The sequence below is a fragment of the Danaus plexippus genome, chromosome 7 (assembly GCF_018135715.1).
Source record: "Danaus plexippus chromosome 7, MEX_DaPlex, whole genome shotgun sequence".
Lineage (NCBI taxonomy): Eukaryota > Metazoa > Arthropoda > Insecta > Lepidoptera > Nymphalidae > Danaus > Danaus plexippus.
In genome coordinates, this window is record NC_083541.1 from 192,269 (window position 1) to 216,475 (window position 24,207).

At 32.0% G+C, this 24,207-nt stretch overlaps 3 protein-coding genes across 9 annotated transcripts; all 3 read right to left on the reverse strand.

Annotated features, from left to right (window-relative positions):
• Nucleotides 1-979: 979 nt before the first annotated feature.
• Nucleotides 980-7,045, reverse strand: LOC116770803 (small ribosomal subunit protein uS12m). 4 transcript variants are annotated; one of them, XM_032662424.2, is made up of 5 exons: nt 6,891-7,045; nt 6,739-6,808; nt 1,711-1,886; nt 1,202-1,365; nt 980-1,110 (listed from the first exon to the last, which is right to left on the reverse strand). In XM_032662424.2, exons 2-5 carry the CDS (start codon nt 6,806-6,808, stop codon nt 1,029-1,031), a joined length of 492 nt encoding a protein of 163 aa, XP_032518315.1. In that variant the 5' UTR covers nt 6,891-7,045; the 3' UTR covers nt 980-1,028. The 4 variants fall into 4 exon arrangements, with proteins under 4 accessions (XP_032518315.1, XP_032518314.1, XP_032518313.1 ...); XM_032662423.2 differs by having other exon boundaries at nt 1,711-1,889; XM_032662422.2 differs by having other exon boundaries at nt 6,727-6,808.
• Nucleotides 7,046-7,771: 726 nt separating this feature from the next.
• Nucleotides 7,772-14,404, reverse strand: LOC116770798 (uncharacterized). 3 transcript variants are annotated; one of them, XM_061520917.1, is made up of 7 exons: nt 14,198-14,404; nt 13,824-13,863; nt 12,954-13,006; nt 11,625-11,746; nt 10,763-10,895; nt 9,600-9,660; nt 7,772-8,769 (listed from the first exon to the last, which is right to left on the reverse strand). In XM_061520917.1, the coding sequence occupies exons 2-7, from the start codon at nt 13,826-13,828 to the stop codon at nt 8,658-8,660; spliced, it is 486 nt and encodes a 161-aa protein (XP_061376901.1). In that variant the 5' UTR covers nt 13,829-13,863; nt 14,198-14,404; the 3' UTR covers nt 7,772-8,657. The 3 variants fall into 3 exon arrangements, with proteins under 3 accessions (XP_061376901.1, XP_061376902.1, XP_061376900.1); XM_061520918.1 differs by lacking the exon at nt 14,198-14,404 and adding an exon at nt 13,953-14,112; XM_061520916.1 differs by lacking the exons at nt 13,824-13,863; nt 14,198-14,404 and having other exon boundaries at nt 12,954-13,041.
• Nucleotides 14,405-18,356: 3,952 nt separating this feature from the next.
• On the reverse strand, nt 18,357-22,197 carry LOC116770665 (uncharacterized). Of its 2 annotated transcripts, none has more exons than XM_032662236.2 (2): nt 22,044-22,197; nt 18,357-18,827 (listed from the first exon to the last, which is right to left on the reverse strand). In XM_032662236.2, the coding sequence occupies exons 1-2, from the start codon at nt 22,065-22,067 to the stop codon at nt 18,378-18,380; spliced, it is 474 nt and encodes a 157-aa protein (XP_032518127.2). In that variant the 5' UTR covers nt 22,068-22,197; the 3' UTR covers nt 18,357-18,377. The 2 variants fall into 2 exon arrangements, with proteins under 2 accessions (XP_032518127.2, XP_032518125.2); XM_032662234.2 differs by lacking the exon at nt 22,044-22,197 and adding an exon at nt 21,559-21,695.
• Between the last annotated feature and the right edge of the window lie 2,010 nt (nt 22,198-24,207).

Consider the following 24,207-nt stretch of genomic DNA (forward strand, 5'->3'; position numbering starts at 1 on the left):
GTGTGTCTTAGATCTCATTAAACTATTTTTAACATTACCCTTAATTAAATAAATATAACTAACATTATAAATACATTTCGGGAAATGCCTTATAATACTGACTATATACATACGACAACATTATTCATAAGGGGTGCATCTGTCTGTCACTGCCTTAATCGAGTGAGCGATCACTGAAGGGGGATTCTTTACATATGTACCTTGTATGGATCGGCCGTATATAAAAGGCGGGCGTGTCATGCGCACGCGTCGCTTTTAGCAAGCACTCATCCAATCGCAATGTCTTTCTGTTGTTATGAATAGTTAAGTTATAGGTATTTTAAGTATTTCTGGTTTTTAGAACGTTAATCTTTTGACAGACTGCCATAGAGACGTTGTTTTGAGCGGAATTTTCCAGAACGTAATAAAGAGTCAGAATACAGCGCATTCTAATCTCGGATTACTTTTATTGCTTATGTTATTTTATTCGGTGGACGGTGCCTTCTCTCCATGTATTTGTTATACGACAATAAAATTAAGTCATTACAGTTTATTGTTCATTCAAAATTAAAATCTAATCCTTTCGCGAGTATTCATTTAAATTGCAACAACCGTGATCACGGGCAGACGAGATCACAGTTGCTGCAAGGACCCGAACCGCCGGGAGTATGTAGTTTTTAAAAATAATAAAATACACGCAGTAATCCGAAAAATATTACTTTTATTCAAAGTTTTTCTAAAGGGATTATTTTATCCCTTGTTTTATTGTTATATTCGCAGTCATACAGGAGATGTAATAAGGGAGACGGGGACATACTTTGGTTCAATAGTTAATTAATTAAAATGTTACTGATGCTAGTTAAATGTTTTTGTAAATATTTATGTAAAGAAATAATATTATATGAACTAAATATTCTTCCGATGTACATGATTATAAATGTATGTGTGTTGTAGAAGTTTTTCTAATTTCCTGATGATGCATGTGGAATAAAACTCTCCGTGAATTCTTAAGGTATTTATTTTAGTCTACGCAGTTAGTTTCTATTCTTTTATACTTTCTGTTTGATGACATGAGGTAAGTCGAACTTGCCTCGGACACACTTCAACTTCACGCCGGGACAATCCTTTACCCTGAAATAAAAATTATAAATAATAAATACCTACTATTTAATATGAAGTTATCCTAAGTGTCATATCTGCTCTCTACTATTATCACACGAACCTGCCAACTCTGACGAGTACGATGTTATGTTCCTGAAGGTTGTGTCCTATCCCGGGGATGTAGGCGACCATCTCCTTACCGTTAGACAAACGCACTAACACACACTTACGATTGGCCGAGTTCGGCTTCTTTGGCTTCTTTATCAATGTCTTTAATATCACACCCTGTTGAGCTCAAAATGACAAATCAGTAATATGTTACGTCATTATTTTAATAAAATATTAATATTCAAATAACTTGTAAAAAGAAAACAATAAAATTACTGAAAAATAACATATACTAGGTACTCGTATTTAATTTAAATTGTTACAGATTCTTACAAGTTTAGTTTGAAGAAATCATTCAGAATGTTATGGAAGTCACAATCAAAACTATACAACATAATTAAGCAGTGTTCTTTCTGACTTAGGGACTTTCAAATTGTCTAAAATCTTGAAAGGAGGAACTATTCCTTTATTCTCGTATAACAGTTATGAATAATGATGTATCCACTATCAGGCGAGGCATACCTTAGCAAACGGTTTTCCGTTCAGCGGGTTTCTGGACTTTCTCTTCTTGATGTGAGGACCTGTCTTGTGCATCTGAGCGAGAGAAGCCATCGCCCGAGAGATCAGACCCTCCGGGCGAGGAGAGAAACGGGACAGTGTTTGAGAGAAATTATAAAGTGGCGAAGGAATGACTGATGCTGCTGAAAAGAATATAAAGAGCAGTTGTATTTGGATGCATGGTTTTGTATTTTATTGTACCTAAAATTACGGTTAATAATATATAAAAATATACGATAACCGTAAGAATAAGTCTGCTGTATGCATATTTTGTTATAAAATATGCATTATAGGTACATATAGCGATCAGTTGTCGTTGGATTGAATCATAACGCACCCACACTAGGAACTCCAAACACTCTACCGTTACATGACAATAGTTTCAAAGCCGCAGGTGTCAAAAGACACGCGGCGGAGGATAATCCGTTCCTCATAGCACACAGTGCAGTCTAGACTGTAATATAATACACATAAGATAAATATTACATTTATTATGCATCGAGATGTGCAACTAATACTGAATGTATGCAAAAAAATATATCAATAGATTGTCAGAAATATTTTAATGGATGGGTTTATATGAGTACTGTTACAGAAGGACGGCTGGCGACGCGGTTTGAGGATTGTGTCAATTGTGATGATCGAGAAGTAGCGGCGTGTGATTGACAACTAGATAGCGATTAGATACAGTAGGAGCGACAAGTGTGGTCTGCAGGATATATGCTATATGAAATGGGAACTAGGGATGCTCATAGGATTTCGCTTGGGCATAAGATCTGGTCGAGAGATCAGACCATTTTGGGGAAAGCCAACTGCTGTCCGTTCATATTCAGTGGAAGCGACGTACAGTTTATGAATCGGTAAATAATTTTCCAAGAAGCCAAAAAACAGAAGTTATGAGTAAGTGAGTAAGGCGAGATGTCGCCTCGGACACGTCCGACTGTTGTTGTTTGGGATCAGTCTCTTGGGATGAACTTGCATCTGTCTAGCGCAAGCAAATATTTGTGATAGGCCCAAGTCACGAACTGAGGACTTTGGCCTCTATCGGCTCTTAATAATAAGATATCAATAAAAATATGTTAAATGCATTATTTTAATTCAAATTAAATTTACACGAATTGCAGAAAAGGGTGAAGAAAATTATTTTAAACTTAAAAACTTCAAACCCTTTTCTTAAACGTTTAATTAATGTAACTATCACTTTATTCAAAATTCTGATCCTAATTAGTTATCAAATCATTGTCCATAAACTAATGTGCAAAATGCAATGAAATTAAATATAATGATCGATTAACAGACTCACGACCAGCCACTCGCTCCAGCTCATGGTTTGGGATGTTTGGGAGACGGAGAGAGTACCTGCTCTTTTTGAGGATTATAATCCGCTAATAGTGGGCATTGTCCGCAGATGACGGACCAACGGAGATTTGAAATGATTCTGACAACGTTCACACAATGACAACATTAAGAAAAAAATTATAAACACAATAGGATAGAGTTGGACCGCGGCCGTATTGTTGCTTCCCAGAACTGTTGTAAATCATATTTGTGTAACATTAATGCCACCTTATCAGTCGTATCAAAGTCTCCAACGTTCGCAAACCTCGACTCCTTTCAATACACTCAAACGTGTTCTGAAGATAATCCAAAGATGGACATATATTCATAAAAATATTGTCATTTCTTAGAACCGTATGTAGAAGATAAGAACTGTACAAAGTTATACAGATTATGCAACAAATAATTAAACTAGTGACAGATCAAATACAATATTAAACAAACATTTAATTATTTTTAACAAAACGAAGTCAAAATGAAAATTGTGTTAAATATAATTTCTTCTGCGACTCTTTTTGCAATCAAAAGTAAATTTCAGCGGAGCGATCTGAACACAATAGTAAGTCGCCCTGAGAATGTGTTACGTGTTGAGATCCCACGCAGCATCCGGACCCAATGAGATAATCAACATAAGTTACTTTAAGAAACGCATGCATCAGCAATATAGACAGACAACAACTAGTCGCGGCTACTGTGTTATACACTACTATTATTTTTATCAGATTAATTAAATAGATTTCATTTAACAGTCTGTAACCAGCCCGAGGTATCTACAGTCTAGACTAACGCAAACCATAGAGTCCTAGTTGTGAGTCTAGAATGTGAATAAACATCAGATGTTGATGACACAATAACATTGTAATTAAGAATATTGGACAAACTTTACAGACATTTATAATAATATGTATTTTAAAGAATTTATTAGTGACTTTTATTCAAAAGATAAAGTCGAATATAATAAATCAATATAAAACATAGACAACGAACCATTGAATGTTGTATATTTGTGTTTGTGGTAAAATGTATTGGGAATCAAAAAGACATTCTAATGTAGGTACATCGACACGTTCAGAGTATTGTCCAGTTTGTATTGTGTTAAGCGAATCTGCAAGTAATGCAACGTTGAAGAGAGAGGGAGGCAACGCCCGGGGCCGTCACTCTAGATTCTGACCCTATATCACACTATTAGTAACATCGGAAGATAAATTATATTTGGGAAAAAATTATATTCGTTTATATATAAATTACAATAATATTATATGTCAAATAACTGTATTACGATTTTTATTTTCAAACATTTTAGTGTAAACTAAATCCGCGTACAAAAGGTGAACTTGATTTCATTTCCGATGAAACTATTTAGTGACTGAGAGAAGCTTTCTGTTTTTCGGTAAGCAGAACAAACAGAAAATGAATCTAAACATTATTATTTTCGGGCAGTTTTTTTTTCTGACGCTACTTCATAGCAGTGGACATCATTCGGGTCCACGCGGAAGGGTTCCACACTAAAGGCAGGCGCGATTCGAGTCCGTTGCAAATATACTAATATTTTTATACTACAATCAACTTTATTACATTATGAATAAGGTTATATTTGTTCTGTGATTGTAAGCAGCTGTCCTAATCTGCCCGTGATGCAGATGTCGATGGAAGTGACAGTTATTTACGGTTCCTATATACTTCGCTACGGTCAGGGATTCCGATTTCCGACTTTGAAAGATTTAAATATGTTACTATATTTGTGTAAGTAAAATTATAATATATATGGAGGCATTATCTTAAAATGTTGTCTGTATGTACGTTCGCGATAAAATAGAATATAAAAAATGTTACAATATTTTTTAATCTCCTCTAGTCTGATAAAAGATAAGAAATGTAACGAGGACTCAGGCTAACATTGTTCAACTTCCCACAGACGGCTCTCAGGATTTCAATTATATTACATACTTGATAATATCCCGAACTAAAAAGTTATGAAAGAAAAACTGGAAACTGGATTCAGTTCGAGAGAAAACTGGAGATACAAGGACGAATGTGTTTTCATCAATACAGAAATATTGACCGTAGGATGCGATATACACTCGTAGTTGAATGTTCAATTAAATCAAATGATATATCGCAATAAATATCAATTGAGATAAACATTTTTTAGGAAATTGTTTTCCTTACTTGGTGCATAAAGTTTTCTGAACACTTAACTCCCTTATGTAGGTGTGTTGACAAACATTCCAATAGGACGGAGTGACGGAAGCATGTCGTCTTATTAGACAGATACTTCACATTAGACAAAAATCACATATACTCCCTCCTCGAGTTTATTTTATAGTAAGAAACTGTTTGGATAAATTCTTATTTTGAAATGCACGTGTGTTATACGCGAAGAAATCTTAAGCGAGTAATCACAAACCAAACATGCCTTCCATCTTTTTGTAACATTTATACTTCTGAACAGATATTAACCAAACATAGCTGGAACGCGCCGCTATTAAACTGGTTATTAGAAGAAAATATCACATCAAAATCGGTCGATCCGTTTGAGAGCTACGAGGCCAGAATCCTACAAACACTCGGACACAAAAACAAACTTATAACATCTTCTCTTTGCGTCGAGTATTGGAAGGGGAGAGAAGACGACTTAAATAACAGTAATTTAATATATAAAGTGAAGATTGAACATTTAAATGAAACTAATATTTTCGGATTACTACGCGTTATTTATTTTTTTTTAAACTCCATACTCCCGACGTTTCGGTTACTGTGCAGCAACCGTGATCCCGGGCAGCGAGATGTGAATGTCTGTAAGTTGGTCTTGTTATTTATCTACCGCCATCGATTTCTTAATTTTCTTTCGTATGGCTCTGGATGCCTGCAGACTGCGCTCACTGTGTCTCGAGGTCTTGCGGTGTGGTCACGGGCATGGGATATCATATTTTTAAGTGGGTCCCAGGTATTGGGACCTTACATTGAAAGATAAGAATACTGTTCAGTGGCGAATGAAGTGCTGTCGGATACGGTGCTAAGGGGCGTTATATACACCGCTAGTGGTGCTCAAGTTTATGACACTATTCTTGAATTCGTTACTCCAAGAATACCGAACCATATATTTTTTCCAAAATAGAATTTATTCTCACAAAAAATTTAAGGTCACATGAGATTTCATGTTATGAAATCGAAGAAAAAATATGAATGAACAAAATTACAGAGAAAAAGGTGATTATGTATATGTAGCTCAGTGAATACTCTAAGTCCTCAAGGAATGGCTCGGTGTCTTCCGAGGTTCCTTCCTAGGTTACGAGGTTAGGAATTAAAAGAAAGGATTCACATTTCACATTAACAAAAGCTGAAGAAAAATGGACTTAAAGTCATATCCAAGATAATAACAAGACTAACAGATACTTTCATCTCGTTTGTCCATGATCACGGTTGCTGTAAAGTGACTGAAAAGCTGGAAGTAGTGCAGATATAAAACATTAAAAAATGTTTTATAGATGGAGGTCCATTGTTACTAAACCCATATATAAAAGGAGTAATTGCTTTCTAACATATCATTAAAAATATTAAAAGATGACAAAACGAAAATATAATTATATAATTAGGTTTATATCCAGGACCTGATTAATATTAATCTTTATTTACAAATACCTCTATAAATACCTCTGCAGGGAGTTTGTTGTGTTCTTAGACCCAGAGACAGCAGAGACATTCCTCTTCTTAATAAATTCATCTAAAACAATAAATTATTAGAGAAAAACGTTTACACAATCATCATATGGGTCAAATTGAACTTGAATACCCTTTCGTCTTACCTTGTTTATTAAGTTTTAATTAAATAATTACAGGTAATGTTTAAAAAAAGTAATTTTAATTAGTATTTTTCACAACATAACCTAAATTTTCAAAAAACAGCTGTCACAAAATATTTGACATAACTTTTACTGACATAAGGCTATGTCCAATATTTATTGGAAATATGATACAATTTTATATTAATGACTGAGTTTAATTGTAACTACTTTGATTATATTATATTTAATATTTTAATTCCCTTGTAACAATATTTTATAAAATAACTGACAGATAAATTAATGTTAACACAGATGGCGTCACATTCCGAGTAATGTATTTTCTACATACAACAACAGATGTCGTGTTAAACGATGATTTAAATTATGGTATTGTTTTGAATAATCTGTGATTTTTATGAAATACGTTATATATATTTTAATACATAGTATATGAAACTCCTTTTACTTTATGTCTGCCCATTGCTTAACTTTTATTAAAAAAAAATTGTTTGTAGTTTTAAAAGCGACATATTTTATTTTTGTGGAAGCGCATTTTAATTAGAAGAGCGTACTGATATATTCTTAGGATAATGGAAGTATCATATTTAACTATAATTACAAATACCTAGTTTACAATATCTGCCCAACTATCTCATATAAACCGATTCATTTGTCGAAGGTAAAATTGTTAAATTTCAAATTTCATTTTATGTTATTTATAAAACGATTCAATTGTGACGCATAAAACAATATTATATCCTTAATTTGATTACTCTGAGGTTTGTCGAGAAACCTAAAAATTTTATTCGAATTCTACTTAACGATTAACGTAGAAGTTATAAATGTGTCATGAAAAAATGTCGCTAAAACAATAATTGTGTAATCTGAAATGAAACGGCTGGTGAGAGGAATAAAACGGTTTTATTGAATTAAAAGTTGACTTTGAATCTCTCCAAGTTATATTAGCTTCTACTTTAACATTTACATGGCGTGATGACGGTTTTAACATAATCCCTGAATGTAAAAGATTTCAACATAAAGTTATTTAAGTATTTATTTTAGATCGTTTTCATTGAGTTGCCGTTTAGTTTATATTGCCTCATTTACTTAAGGAAAAAAAAAACGAGTCATAGTTTATAGAATTTTGGAAAATGAGAATGAGTATTGTTGACATCATGTAGATGACTATTTTCGTCTTTCGATGACTTTTATTTATGTATGGTCTGGTCTGAAGACACATTATTGCTTAAGGTGGGTGAAGCGTAACGTGTATTCAGAAGCTCGTTGTTATTATATTCTGTACTGTAGTGATGACATAGACATTAACTCTGTTTAACGAGAGCTCGCCGCCTCTGAAGCGCAAGGAGTTATGATGTAGGTCGTGTGTACACTGTACAGGGTTACTGATGAGATGTTTAACGTATAGTGAGGTATCAGGCGTGAGGCTCCTGGCGGACTCGAATAGACCAACAGCGAACAGTCGAGTTATCAAAGTGAGATAAAGAGTGTTTGGGGTGAATGGGAATTTGGGAATGTGAGTACTTCACTAGCGCCATCTGTGTAGATGTTTATAAAACAAACGAACCAAGCAGAAAACTTATATGATTATTAGGAAGAATAATATTCTTGTAGTTAAATATATTATTTTGATATATAACATTACACAATATTTCAATAAACATTCTTTTAATGATATTTAGTTTTAAAAATACATTAAAATATTCGTTTCAAATTTTATTTTTATACAAACTAAATGTTAGTCTAATATTATGTTTACTCTGAGTTGGGCTAGGTTAATATTTTTTGACAGAAGTATGGTTGGTACTGGTGACACCAGAAGTCTCTGAGACCTGGGTTTACAGCGTCCAGACCAACACAGTGGGGTTCCTCGGGGGCGTCGCTGGAAATAATAATATATAGTAATAAAGGATTTCTTTCTTCGGCTAATCTTTAAATATGAAAAATCACGATATATTCAACTGATAGATGTTTAAGTCTTAGGTGCACTGTTGTGGAAAAAAATGTACATAAAAATATGATAAAGCATATTAAGAAACGGATTAAACAGCAAAGTTAGCTCTATGACAGTAATTTGTACTAAATATTCGGTTATTTTACGATACAATTTAATCCGAATCAATATTGTTCCTTACAACATCGGCTTTAAGTCTCTTAATCCGGTGATGTGAAAATAACTAATGAGAAGTGAATAGTTGAACTCGTTGACGCATACAGTATAAATGATACTGTAAATTGTGTGTAAATAATCATGAACGCTTTTAATATGAGTAGTTTTGATCTTTTATTTATCTATATTATGTTATTTCCTTATTTAATGACGTTTGCCAGTTCGAAATGAGAACAAAGTATGGAGAAGATATTTAAGATTATAACCTTATTAACCAATAAGGAGTATTATATTGATAAATAGTTAAATCGTCTTTTATAGACATAAAACATCGGAACTACAATAATGACAGAGGAAAAAGTTAAAGGATTGGATTTTTGTTAAATGCTGGTATGAGAGAAGGAAAATCATAATGTAATTTAGAAAACGGTATAGAAACGACAATTCCCGACCACTTTAAATTTGTTTATAAGCATATACTGCATAAAGCATGTGAGGTGTGAACCTTAGCTCATGTTAGCAAAAATTAGATTTTCTGTAAAAGTATGTCTGAAATCGAGTCTCCTTTAAAACTCGTCGTTTGATAATGGTTTTTAAATTACCTATATCCTTGTCCGTTGAGACCAGCCCATGTGTGAAAGCCAGTGTCAGCGATATTTTCTCCTAAAACATGAAATTATAGTTTACAGCAAAATTATCGACATCAATATCAATATTTATAGATGTTTATTATAAGATTACATTAAAGACTTATTTTATGTACTAAATTTGTATATTGTTTTTACACTAATAATTATTGATTTGTTGCTATTGTTATTAATTTATTATCTCATCTTCATCGTACGTGAAAAACTTTACAACATTGTCAAAATTTTAGTCGAGAATAGTTTTTTATTTATCATTCTTTTAATACAATAGAGAATCTCGGTTCTGTGATTTATGAGACTAAGTCAAAGATTAAATAGCTTCTAATCACATAAATATTGACGAAATGAAACTGATAAAGTTGATGTTGATTTCACTTTGATTATTAATACTCAAGCCTTTAAACAATTAACTTTAACTAATAATTAAATATTTTTTAAACCATGAGATCATTTGTTGAATATAGCCTTTCATTATAATTTGGGTAAATGGGTAATGAAGAATCCGTCTGAATACATTAGATTGAGTAGCCATTTTCTTTGACAACAAATTTCAGTCCCAGTAATATTAAGAGTGGGTACTTCACCCCAACTAGCTGCAACTAGAAAATATACAGCAAAAGTAAGCTTAAAATTCAAAAGGAGAATTACAAATACATGTAAATTTATACCGTAATGTAAATTTGAATTAACGTAAATTTCTTTCCACCTTCAGCCGCAGCATGGCGATATTACCATGATTTATTCTAAAGCCTTTCCCATTAAACCACGCTTACTATAGGATTTATGTTTCCACATCCTAACTCTCAAAATGGAAGGTCAATGATGGCCATACCTTGCATTTTACTAATCGAGCCTCCAACGGTATACGTTTGCGTTTTATTATAACGCTCCTACATCGGAAATTATAAGAATAAGTTAACAAATTAAATAAATATTACTAAAAGCATTTTTTTGACATATTAATACAATAATAAGTAACAATTTGTTTGTATGTAAATACATATTACACATAGCCTGTCCAAAACTGTTTTATAATATAATTTCAGAGGCGCACTCATTCATATAAATATTGTAACTCAAGACAGATCGAAGTAACGATACTTAACAATGTTACGAACCGTCAATATTCTTCCATACAGTATAATTCTGAAGATTGTTGATCCCGAGCCAGACGAGAATCTCCAGACTACTGTTTTTGATTCGAGGGTACTGCATCGCTCGGACTAACTTCTGCAAGAACGAGAACTGCTCCTGTGGATTAATGGACGAATTTGTCTTACAGACTTACTGTAGCCATGAGCCAGACGAATGAAGATAACTCAAGTAACCGAAACGTAGGGAGTATGTAGTTTAAAATAATTATTATAATAAAAATTTTAAATAGTTTAAAATAATAAAAATTATAAATAGTTTAAAATAATAAAATAGGCGTACTATTCCGAAAAATATTAGTTTCATTTGAATGAATAGTCGTGGGAGTCTTAGATCTCATTAAGTAGTCTTTCATATTATATTAAATGATTTTCAAGATAAATGTCATAAATATGTTCAGTTGAACTCCATTTTTTTTAATTAAATTGGTAACAAGAAAAGGGACAAGGGATTGTTATCCAACGATTTACAGTTCTCTCAATGTAAGGTCGTCTTGTATGTCTGTTTGTTTAGGACAATGTTAAAATAATTGTATGGTCACTTAACTGCCAACATTTTAAAAACCCTTTTTGGAAAACCGTTACAAAAAAAAATAATTGTGTTTCCTTCGCAAAAAATACTTCTTTTATTTTATTCCATTATGATTAAAAAACACTGTTGCTATTAAAATCTTTTAAAACATCTTTATTTACGAGGGTTTTAAGTATATTATATCTGCTACCTATGACATATTTGTTCTGACGAGATAACTTCTGAGAACTACCCTAAGACTATTCAGTTTCTGATAGAGTTTATACTATTCCATATAAATAATTATAATTATCTCACCGGTGTTTTGGGAACAGCAAGTTTTGACCCTTCGTCCTCACACTTCTGCCTGGCTATTGGCCAAGGCTGCGCGTTGTATACCAGCCGGTAAGAGATGCCTGTACTTTTATCGGTGACATAACCTTAAATTAATGTATTACTACACAATATATAATAATATGTAATAGATAAACATATTCTTCGTCCCATTAGGAAGCTACTGATGTCGCTGCGAGAAACAAAGACACAATAAGTAACATTAAACACTTATAGTTCGCGAATCATCAAATAACTATATTAATGAAGTGTCTTTCAAGACTTAATGACTATCAGACAAACAATGAATTTGCCAGTACAAGAGCTCCGGGCAGTAGTCGTAATTCATATTTCAAGTCTTCTATTGTGTAGGAGATTCCGATTGCATTTTTTATTTCGCTTTATCTGTAAATTGCGAGATAAAAGTAGGGTGAATGCGGCTATCGACGACTCCTTGGAAATGTTGCAAAGTTACTGATTACCGTCTATACAACAGACACGTGTCTTGACATTGAAACGTTAATGATTGGAGTCATGTCATTGGACTCTATGAGAATTTATTTTGGTCCAAGAAAAGACAAAATCTTTGTTGTTTCATTGCCATTTGAGGAGATATTTCAGGATATGAAATAAACGCCTTTTTATTTGGTGGTAGATTATAAGTATAGCAACCGTTATCATTGCTGAACCGTTAATGTCATATGAGTAAGGAAATGTTGATAGTATCAACAACAGCTCGGTTCACTTCTTGGAAATGATTTCTGAATATTCCATTAAGTCCACTATATAAATAAAATGTTAAAGTAGGTCTTGCGAACTTAAGTATGAATTACTATAATTATATTTAAGAGCGTCGCTAATAGCCGCACTCACTTCAACACAGCCGCAAAACGGCGAGTATTTTTAAATCACTAGTTTTGTGCAATTTACAGCCGGAAGTCACTTGACTGTGTACGGTCAGCGGACGCGGTTGCCGTTAATAACGTATACTGTAATATTGAATATATATCTACGTATATATTTCTTATTTTATAACAGTTTCTTCTATTTTTTTTGGAAAATACAAATTAATTATATATATATATATATATATGAAAGTGACATTACCATGAAAAAAATATATAATCACCGATGTGTATTCGACTCGCTTTAATTTAATAGTTATAAATAATATATTAAAATCTTCAAAACTTCTATAGAATATTAATGTGCTGCTTTTTAAAGAATAGGACATTTATCTTATGATTTCGATAAAGAAAACTTACTAAGTATAGAAATGAATATATTATTTTATTGCTGTCGTTACTACCTTACCATCGGAGGCACATCGCCCGCAGGTCAACACTGCAAAGAATGCGATCTGGAGTCTGCAATCAGGAGATGACATCCTTTGACATTATGTTCCTTAGTGTGAGTGCGGGTGTGAGCTCGCTCAATGCACTCTAATCCAGACACTAACACGTACCAGTTACCGGCGACATACGGGTCATAGAAATTAATAATGTTCAGAGATTTTAAGACAGGTTTGGATCGCTTAGTGGGAGATAATGTTTAAAAAGAGCGGTAACGAGGTTTGTTACGAGTTTATATTTGCCAGCGGTGTTCACGACGGCTGTTTTGAAAGCCGTGAACTGCGGACGAGAACAATTTCACGATTACTGTCAAGCTCATTAATGTGGAATATTCAGAGGATTGTTGATGTTATCTGTTTAATGTTCTTTGAGAGGAATATTACCTTATTAATGATTACAAAACAATAGTTTCTTATTTGTTTAAGATTATTACCTCTAATTTTATGTAACTCTCCCTGTAACATTACAGCTAAATAAATGTATTTAAAATTGATGTAATGTTGTAACCTTATATTCAACCACGTGACTGTAACTTTGTTACTTTAAACCGATGTAATAATGTAACTCTCTGTAACTTTATAACTGTGTAACCGTGCCATTAGGCAACCGTAACGGGGCTCCGAGATAAGTATAGCTGTTAGTTTTATTAACTTCAAGAATTTCAAATAACTCGTTAGAGTTTAGGATTTTTTTATTAATAAAACTATTCACTTTAAAATATATTTGTTAGAAGGTCTTACTATATATATATATATATATATATATTACTTAAAGTAATTCACTGTATCAAAATACGTCAAGAAATAAATACAAAGACTTTGATGCCACTCACCTCATGGCGGGTTCTGAAGGATCTACGAGCAGTTTAATATCTGGAACAAAGTGGAATTTCACTAGAGGAAAATGTCTACAACAAAGTAATTTTATGAATGCAACTTTGTTTACAAAAACAACCTCTGACCTGAAGCTAACACGTGAGCTGATAATATAACATAAACGAGGAACAAAGGGGATAGTAAAACCAGCGTATAAAATATTATGACTTATTTATGAATACTCATAATTATTCAAATTAAGACGCACTTCTAACTTATTATAAGTATATCATCTGTCGGTAAATATCTCAGTATAATGAAGGAAATGAAACACATATCTCCAAATAACTCTTGTTAGAGCGAACCGTATAAGTATATAAATAGTACTTACTTAGTATTTACGATAGATTGACACTTCATAAGTTGACAGTATTCCTTAGATACATATACAGTGATATAGTGACATCACACGTTATGTCAGTTTAGTGTTAGTGATGATTTTAGTGTCGCTGTAGTGTTGGTGTCGGTGTCGGCCAGCGCTCACAGCGTGGAGTGAAGTGAGGAGTATACGTGGTAACGGAACGTAACTGTACACGTTGACTGATGAATACAAACACTCAATAACAAAAAGTCATGTTAATAACACGCTGAGTGATTTAAACTTGTCACAAATCATATTCTAAGAGGTTACGTTTTATTATTTTGTTTAATATAGAGCTCGTATCATGATGCAATTTAGTTTTAAGTGTATTTGTTTTAATCGATCGATAAGTGCATTGCTGGGATCAACGGCCGGCTAATTAATAAATATGTTTTATAATATGTCAAGTATTGCACGGATAGCGTGTATGTTAAATAAATGATTAAATATCAATTGCAAACTAAAAAACATTAGGTACGTGTAACTTGTTAATATGATATTCAATGTTTATCGGATCGTTTTTACGGCACATTAGCTCCTGCTTTATTAAAGCCGCAACCCGTTGTGATGGGTCGAGATATCTAACAAAAGACTTCTTTCCCAGTATAATTTATTGCTTCTGAGTCTTCGTTATCGATTCGGGTATTTATCTAACACGTATTTTGTAACCGCTTTCCTTTTAGAATGATTTGCCAGAGTACACACGTAGCTTCTCTTAATAATATATATTACACACATTATTTCTTAGTATCTACTTACTGCCTACTAATTATGTTTTAATATTGTTTTTTTAATTTAAAACCAATATCAAAATCTAACTCATTCTTATTGTTCCCAAGTTTTTTAATCGGAGGTAATGATCGAAACTATTCAGCCGATTGAATGAATTCTTCCTAAAATTACCGAATGAAAAAACATCTATTGTTCCTTCAGAAATAAATATTTTTTTCGTAAACAAATAATTGGGGGCCTAGATTAATGAGAGTATAAAAATATGAATTCCGCAATAGAAATTTGTGTTCATATATAGGGCAATTGCTTTTTAAATTCTATAGAGTTCAACGAAATTTTCAATTTTATTTATTTAGTAAAGTCATAATCGCAAAATTTCTATACTGTAGTGTACTATTCATATTCTATTTAATATTTTTTATTACCTTAGATAGATGCAGAGTAATTTTATAGTAATAGAAAATAATTTCACTTGACAGTTGACAGTGGAGCTTGACAGTCAACATGATGGCTGAAATCAAATTCATTGTATTACATTTCGTTCGCGACGCGTGTAGTATATATCGCCTGGCAAATTAAATGTTGCAATACGCGTACAGATTGTTGCTACTAAAATACAGACAGGCGTGCGACTATACTTTGAATCAATCTGATAGTAACGACTTGATTGATGATTGTTTAGTTTTAATCAAAACGACATTATAAATATAAATCGGAACTGTAATCAAACAGATTTTACATTTTAATAATAATGTCATACTTATATATCTTAAAACATTTTGAATATTTTTTTTTTATTTTTATTTCTAATCTATAACCTGTCTTTTCTTGTATCTATCTGTGTACAACTTTCTCGAAATACACTCCTTGAAGTAATTCCAATATAAAGTGACATGATGTAACATGCGCTGACAAATGACAGACAATATTTATTTATATTATACTACATTTACCCGCGGCTTTTGTCATGACGACTTTATTACACAAACACATTCTTAGAGACAATATAAAACTTCTGACACATTCAAATGTATAAAATATTTAACACACTATTGCAGATTTATATCTAAGACTTTTGGCGTGTACACAATTAAATATGTATTTCAGTTAATTCGAATATTAATATATCAAAAAAATATTTCTATTTAATGCAGCATTTTAATTAAATTTAATGATTTTAAACATGCTATTTAGATAACTCGAATCATCTTTGCATTCCTTAAAATCTGTAGATCGTATTATAACTGATACAAAAAAGTAATGTTCTTCTTGTCCACACAAATCAGGGGATCATTCTGGAAAAGGTTCAGTGCGGATCGCCTGAGACGAGTTATTAACGACACAGATTTATGACGAAACTTGCTTATGTACAGAGCAATAAGTATACCTAATTAATATGAGACATATTTTATGATTATATAAATAACCCTAGTACCTATAGTATAGTATAGTGGGAGGCAAATGGATGGCTTAAAATATTTAAGACAAGGAGAGTTGTTTCGCATATTATTATAAGGCTAGCATAGGCGTTTTGATTGAAACAATTAAATGAAGAATCGAAAGCTCTTTATATTTCGCGGTGAACTTCTGTTTCTCCACATACCGATATGATGTTTCTATTACCACTGTCATCTCAGAATCATCATTTTAATATATTATAATGAAATTTATTAATTAATCGTTTGTGTATGTTGGAATTCTCGTACAATTTCTAATAGGTTCGTATTTGCTAAGCTCTCGAATTTTTTGCAGGAATTGTGAGTTTAATTAAAGAATCAGATGAGATACAATTACTCAAGTGACAATATTTAACCACAAACACGAGTATAGCGTTTAAATGTTGAAGTATTTTTTTTATTTCTTTGTTTATTTTAATTCGCAGTTTAACAATTTAAATAAGGTAAATCAGATGGGGAAAAGTGGTTACGCAAGAATACAATGAAATATTTACATATATTATTTTTTCAGCAACCACATTTTTTGAATGGTGAAAGTACTCTATAAAAATAATTTGCTTTAATTCAAAATATTCGGCTCAAGGCTTTATAGTATAGAGGAGTGTAAAGAATATCTTTAACAGTCTTTTTGTAAATCGTTCGAAGTATTGTACACTCGAAGATGGATGATCGTATACGCTAAATGAATAGATAGTATTAAATCTGAGAAAGTAAAAAGGGAATAAAAGATATAGAGTATAAAGTAAGGGAACAATTAAAGACGGAGACATTGTTGGAATTGCTTTGTTATGATCGTTCTTAAAACAATTAAATGTCCGTAACAATTTGAACTTAAAAGTAATTTTGTTGTGATGACAGCATTTTGTTTCTTTGTTTATTTTACAAGTTTTTATTTAACTTACGACGTATTCACATATGGTGTAATTGCTAATTTGTTAGATTTGAACCAACTAATTTAATTAAAATTTCGTTTACATTTTTTGGGATTTTTTTATGTTTAAGTTTGTGATGTAATTTTTAATGTGGCATGTTGGCAGTCCCAAGCTGGCAGATTAGTTATTTTTTTATGACCTACCAAATAATGTTATGTGAAAACACTTGAAAAAAAAATGCTTTCGATTCCACATTTAATTAATTGATGCGGATTCTGACCGAGGGAAGCAACGTTTCTGTTGATTTCCTAGTCGTCTTGGGCCTTTGGAATGTAGAACAGTACATTGTTTATAGTTAGGAGAATATATTCAGGAGTGTTAGAGCAAATATTTTCAGGGAGTCTTAAGTCAAAATTCTAAGGAATTAGCAAATTATATTTGATCCTCGTCTTCTACAAAACGTGAATAGATAAACTAAGATAAAATCCAAACATAACTAGGAGAACATTTTCTTTGATTTTCAGATTTCCGGTCGTATACTGTTTTTGAATAAACAATAGTGTATGGCTAAAATTCAATTTACATCTTTTTATGATTTACAAAATATTTAAAACAGAGCATTTTTCAAACAGTACCCTTCCTATCAAACTTGTGTGACGTCCAACGAGGGTCATAACCGGAAGTTCCATTAAAACTTTTCCATGATTTCTGCCTTATTTCTTACTTCATAACTGATTACTAAAAATTCTCAAATGGCAAGGAAATTTGTGTTTTAGTTCTTTCTCACTAGTAGATACCAGAATTTCCAAAAACAAATTACATTTCCACACTCTAATCTCAAAATCAATAAAATACTCGAAGATATAAATAAATCCAGATCTTTTTTCCAAATATGTAAAGAAATAAATAATTTTCCATAAGTAATGGATTAATCAATAAATATTCTAAAATCTCAGTGAGGAATAATAGTTTGATTGACTTTTGTTATACTGAAACAAGTTATAACATATCAGTACTACAATAAAATAACGAAATATAATTTTAATTCCAGGAAATTAAAGGCATATTGTTTAATAGATAGTTTATTGCTTAACCATAAGCGTAATGAAAGCCATGGCCGGCCCCATGTCCTCCAAAACGCCAACCGACTCCGTAACCGCCGAGAGGATTCCTGTAGAGCTCACGGTCGTTGTTCATCCTGTACACATTCTCAGTCACCCTGAGAGGAATCACTGTCAGGTCGTGAACTGGTAGCAGGTTGTGAACAGGTATGAACACCGGTATCGAGTTGATGTGGGAAGTATTACTATTCAGCGGTATCACGTGCAGGTTTGGTACATAAAGTTGTTGTATCTGGTACTGGTAAGGTAAACTTGGACCTTTCTTTTTCCTCGTGGATGAGCTTGGTATGACGTTTGATACGATCGTTGCTGGCGACTCGGTCGTAGCTGGTACAAGTAGTTTCGAGTTTGTTATTCGACTCGGCAAGCTCAGCACTTTGTATGGTATTATCAGGATCAGAAGAAGATGAATTTTCATCTGAAAAATAAATTTAATCATTAGATAGGAAAACAAAAACTATCAGATAAGATAATTTAATATTTCTTCTTAAATTAAAGATAACATTCGGTTCAGACAAACAACAGTTACACATGAAATAAATGTTTTATACATATTTATTTGGCCACTTATTATTTAATTCGTGTTTTTGAACTAACATTACTGTTTAACTGAAACTAATATTTTTCGGGACATACTACATTACTTTTGATAAAATATTTATTCTTGAATGAAATGGCAAATATGAAACAGTATTTTGTCCTGTGTCTTACAGCCGAGTTGTATCTACTTGAGAAACGAAAAGTAAATTTAATGTAAAAAATTTATATACTCTCCGTTTAAGCGTTGTCATAAATTCAGTATGACAAAAAAAAAATAATCATAATATACAACTGTTACTACTTAGATACGATAAGCCTATAAGACGTATAGTTAAAAATTACCTAATCAATGAAAAAAAAAATATTTTATTTAATTTTACATTGAAATTTAAAATGTGTGTAAATAATGTTTTACTGAATGAACTTACGGAAATCGGTAAATATAAAAATCCTCACAAACTTAATGAAATTACAATTCACAGACATAGTTTGGTGAATTTCAAATAAACATGTTATTTGATCACAATTATGGAGGAGACGGATAAATACGGGCTTAGTGAATGCACGGTAGGTACATAAACTAAGCCCCTTTCAGCGGCTCATTTCATCTTTTTACTTTGTACAGTAATGAACATTGTCTTTTATAATTTTACAGAAATGCCAATATTAAAATGTTAACAGAGAATGCTGTGTGTTTAAAGATCATTAAAACCATCCATATGATCAGTCGTTGGATAACTTAGGGAATGATTCGAGGAACGGGTCTTGTTTCTGTTAATTTAAGAGGGACCATTTAACCCATTTCTAATTACACGAATGTAAAATAAACAATGACCAAGGAAAGCCACGAAGTTCTTGACCCATACTGACTCGTGTGCTTCCACTTCAGTCGGCGATCCCCTAACTCATTAGAACTCTTTGGCTTTTGACATTTAATCAAGTCCAGTCAATAAGTCGTTAAGAAGATTATTCTCAGCGTCCGACCTTAGCAGAATATTAACGATTTACTACAAGAAATAGTTTCAAGAAATTAAACTGGGAGATTGGATCTACACGTGGTTTTTTTGTTAGTATATATACTTTTTTCTAACTTTAAGAAATTTCTGTGTACGTAAACAGCTCTTTAATATGAATTACTAGCATATTCAATAAAGAAGAGAATTATAAGTTTGTCAATAACAGGAAATATTTTGTTCATCAGAGAACTCGAAAGGATACAGTTAGTCAATAAAACGATTTGTTAGAAGTCGTCGAGTGTTATTGATCTGATGCAAATACAATGAAGGAACGAAAGTGACATTTTCACCGGAAAAACAACATCGAATAAACATAATTCCGGAAAGCTTTTGTCTGTTTACAAAGTGTTTTAGAGATTTAAGATTAACGGACACGACTTATGTAAGTACCGCAATAAATTCAACAGACAGCTATATTTTAAAACGATAAGGGAAATTGTGTGTCGCGGAGTTCCTTATCTTGGAGGAATCTCCTAATGACACCCTTTATAAATACAACATCACACGATCTTAGATACTTATTTATATTCACAGCATTATGTTTTATTTAAATCAGATTGGTTACTTAGAAAATCGTATTGTATTGGAGATTTTTTTTTGTCTACCCTTTAGTACAGTGAAAACTCCCCCAACTTTATATGTATAATCTAAGAGTGTATAAAAGCCAAAATTCTTCAACGCTTAACCTTCATTTGTTTGTAGATCAGTTTAATGATATTTTCGAGTGTAATCGAGTTTACATATTTTAACGGCAACATTGAGTATACTAATTAATAGCTAGATAAACTTAACCAAATAAGCTTTCCTACATTTCGTTGTCGTTTGTTATGAGATCAGATACAAATCGAAATATTTTGACATAAAAAAGAATAATATCTTGAAAGTTCGGTTATTAAAAAAATGCCGATTCTTGCTAAGCTGTTTTATAGCAATCATGAGGTAAGTTAAAGGATGATGGGTGTCAATATATTATATTATATCATATATTTCTATTAAAAATATTAATAGGGCCTACTGTTTTTATTTTTTTTATATATTTTGTACGTACTTGATATTTACTTACTTTACTAAATATTTACTTAATTATTCCTGCATGCTAAAACTCGTATGAACCATTAAAAGATCCTTATTTCTCTACTTGGACTGTTGCCAATGGAGGCCCAATTTTAATTTTTAATCAATATCATTTTAAAAAAAGTCAACGTTACTTCAAATGACATGTGTTGGCAAAGTTTATCGCGATAAATATACTTTTTTAAGAAAATAATTTTAATAAATTTATTAAGTCAAAGTATATACTTTCTTCTTATTATTTGTACTTCATATTGATGTACTTTTACTTGGCATTTCTCGCTGTTAAATTCCTTATTTTAAGTATTCAAACAGAGCATTCGTCACATTATTTTATTCACCTTATAAGGATATTTATCAACGTTCTCTGCATTTTAAAAACTTTTAAGGTCCTTCAATATTTTAGTTAGTGGATTATTGGTAATAAATATAAACACAGCAATATTTTTTGTATACCGTGGAACCTTTGACACTTAATTTGGAAATATTTGTATGTTAATTAAAAATAATATAATAAACTACCTCCCTCCGCCAGTTAAGACAGTCGGCTGGTGATACTATAACATGCAATCTTATATTTTCACTCGTCCCACTATTGAGTTGCATTAATCATATATTCAGAATCGGATCATTTACACTAAGCGTCTCACCACACACGTGTGAATAATGTAAGATTATATGCATTGAATAATATTGTCGTAGTGCAGAGGTCAACTTCTCCCTCTCCTGTTGTCTGGTATTACGTCATATAAAGTTTATAATCTGTTTAGACACAGAGTAAGTACACAATGAAGATCGTTATTAAATTTAAATACGTGTCTGTTAATGTTAAGGCTAATGTTAGAACCAACTATAAATGTGCCCATATAGACAAATAAATGCTTTATATATTAAAAATAAAATATAACTATAAAACACTGTATAATTTTATAACACGTAATGTAAACACGGATAACTATAAGAACGTTTAGAATTCACGGAACTAGGGTTAAAAAAAAGAATAATACCTTATGATAGAATCGGCGATACATCGACTGTCGAGCGAGTCACTAACACAGTTTCCCCTGGAGGTGTGTATATAAGGCTGAAGGGGTCGGCGCTGCCTGCACTGCTCTGGATCAGAGCCGGTATACAAAACACTAAGGCCATACTAACAGCGGGTAGTACTTTATATTGAGGTAGCAGACGGAAAAAACATATTTACTGAGATAAATATTAGATTTCGTGGCAGCCGTCTGCTGGTAAAACAAATCATATTTCTTATTTAATATATATTTTTTTTCAAACATGCACAAGCTTTGGACAGTCGCAGCTGACAAAGTTAAACTGAAGGTCGACCTACTTACAACGAATATTAAAATAAATTTTAATATAATGAGCGTCTGTTTTAATGGCCACGTTCATAGCATTAATTGAATGGGTTTACTAATATGTCATGAGAAGTTACGGGTTCCAATAAGGCACACTATCAATATTGTATTAGAATTCTTTTTGCGGGACATCATGCAAATAAGTGTTGTCACATTAAATCAATGTCACAGAAACACAGCGTCTGTCTGAGACTAACGGACATTTTGTGAAACTGGTGTCCGTCATTAGGCACCACATAGTTTTACTGGTAGTTTTACCACATAGTTTTGCAAAATGAGATATATTATTCGGAATTTCTTAAGCATTCTTGCATGACCTCTTATAAAAATTGTGATTCGAGATTTAAATTAGGTACAAAACATTGTATGTATGATTTATAATTTTGTGTTTTATTCAGTTCTCAAAAATCAACATAATAAGAATACGCGGTCTTAACAATATATATATAAAATCTGCATATGTAATATATATATATTCCTATTATAATAGGAATTTTAGGAATTTTAAACTGGCGTTATTCCATTGTATGAGTTTTAGTATATTCTTGATAGATTAATTCTGGGGTTCCCAAACTTATTTTGTCTACAACCTTCTTTGAGAATAAATTATTTTTAGCTCCGCCTTTTTCCTAGGTCTCTTATGGGTACCCTTAAGGCTGGCAGCGCCACAAGTGGATGTAAAGCCTATATATATGTATATCCAGCCCACTTTTGATAGGCTGGATTAACTAAAGGTGTATACTTTATGAAACCATGCAATAATAGAGCGAAGTGCTTATATGGTATAAATTTTTAAATTAAATCTCAATATTTAAAAAATGTGCGTTACATTAAAAGAAACAACTCATTGAAAACTATCTAACGTCCTCATGTTGTGTTGTTAACGTTTATTGAAAGTCTAATAAGAACTAGGAAGCTTAGCGCCTTTTCGTTAGTAGATATCATTTGTGAAGTTTTCTTAACATAATACTAAACATTGCACAATACATAGTTTTTATTCAAACATTAACGTGGAAACCAACAGGGGTCAACGCTCGAACGATGGATTTTACAAGGAAAATTCTTAAGACCAACGAGTATGTCGTTTGTAGAATTGTTATTAAACAAATTAGCGAGGTCGTGGTATATTAAGTAGTTTGTGAAATAATAACCAGACTATAAAGGGTGTTATGAATTATTACAGCAATTTGAGGTCCAATAATGGCAAATAAAAACGACATAATGCTTTGTTTTCCTTAGAATTAATGTTTTAATGTCATTGAGGAAAACTGAAGCTACCTTGTTAATGTTAAGCTGGGAGTATTTTATACTGCCACCGAACTATGCTTACGATGATGGCTGACATAAAAACAAGCATTCGTAGACAGTACTTGAGAGACGGCTACTCTTGAGTAAGTTCGTTTGAAACATGCTTAGGTACTAATGTAATAATAATAATAAACTTTCAATAAACTATATAAAGTAAGAATGTAATAAAACAAATTGACTTTAATAAAACATATTTTTTTTTGCTTTTCCACTGAGCGCATGATAGTTTTTGTTTTGATTCTTTCAAAATAAACTCACCAGTGTTTTTATTTTTCATCAATAAACTTTGACTGCGAGTCATAATTATATCAATAGATTAAAATAAATAACAAAATTGTTTGACTATAAAGTTTGACTTCATTGTTTTACATTTCGTTTGTGTGCTGTTAATGTTATCAACGCAGTTTATAAATAAATTAGCCTTTCACTGTACTTGTCTCAATGTGTTCTAGAGAGCCTTGCCTCACAGAGGTTGATATTGAAGCAGGTTTCG

What these genes read in the sequence shown, in the direction of transcription:
- LOC116770803 (XM_032662421.2), bottom strand. Translation starts at nt 6,808, where the DNA reads ATGAATTTATTAAGAAGAGGAATGTCTCTGCTGTCTCTGGGTCTAAGA. An exon ending in ACGGAAAACCGTTTGCTAAG is followed by an intron (nt 1,366 to 1,710) that starts GTATGCCTCGCC and finishes TGAGCTCAACAG; the next exon opens with GGTGTGATATTAAAGACATT. An exon ending in GTACTCGTCAGAGTTGGCAG is followed by an intron (nt 1,111 to 1,201) that starts GTTCGTGTGATA and finishes TTTTTATTTCAG; the next exon opens with GGTAAAGGATTGTCCCGGCG.
- LOC116770798 (XM_061520916.1), bottom strand. Translation starts at nt 13,026, where the DNA reads ATGTCATCTCCTGATTGCAGACTCCAGATCGCATTCTTTGCAGTGTTG. An exon ending in CGGGCGATGTGCCTCCGATG is followed by an intron (nt 11,747 to 12,953) that starts GTAAGGTAGTAA and finishes CATTAATTTAAG; the next exon opens with GTTATGTCACCGATAAAAGT. An exon ending in TTGCTGTTCCCAAAACACCG is followed by an intron (nt 10,896 to 11,624) that starts GTGAGATAATTA and finishes ATTAATCCACAG; the next exon opens with GAGCAGTTCTCGTTCTTGCA.
- LOC116770665 (XM_032662234.2), bottom strand. Translation starts at nt 21,642, where the DNA reads ATGCAACTCAATAGTGGGACGAGTGAAAATATAAGATTGCATGTTATA. An exon ending in GTCTTAACTGGCGGAGGGAG is followed by an intron (nt 18,828 to 21,558) that starts GTAGTTTATTAT and finishes TTTATTTTTCAG; the next exon opens with ATGAAAATTCATCTTCTTCT.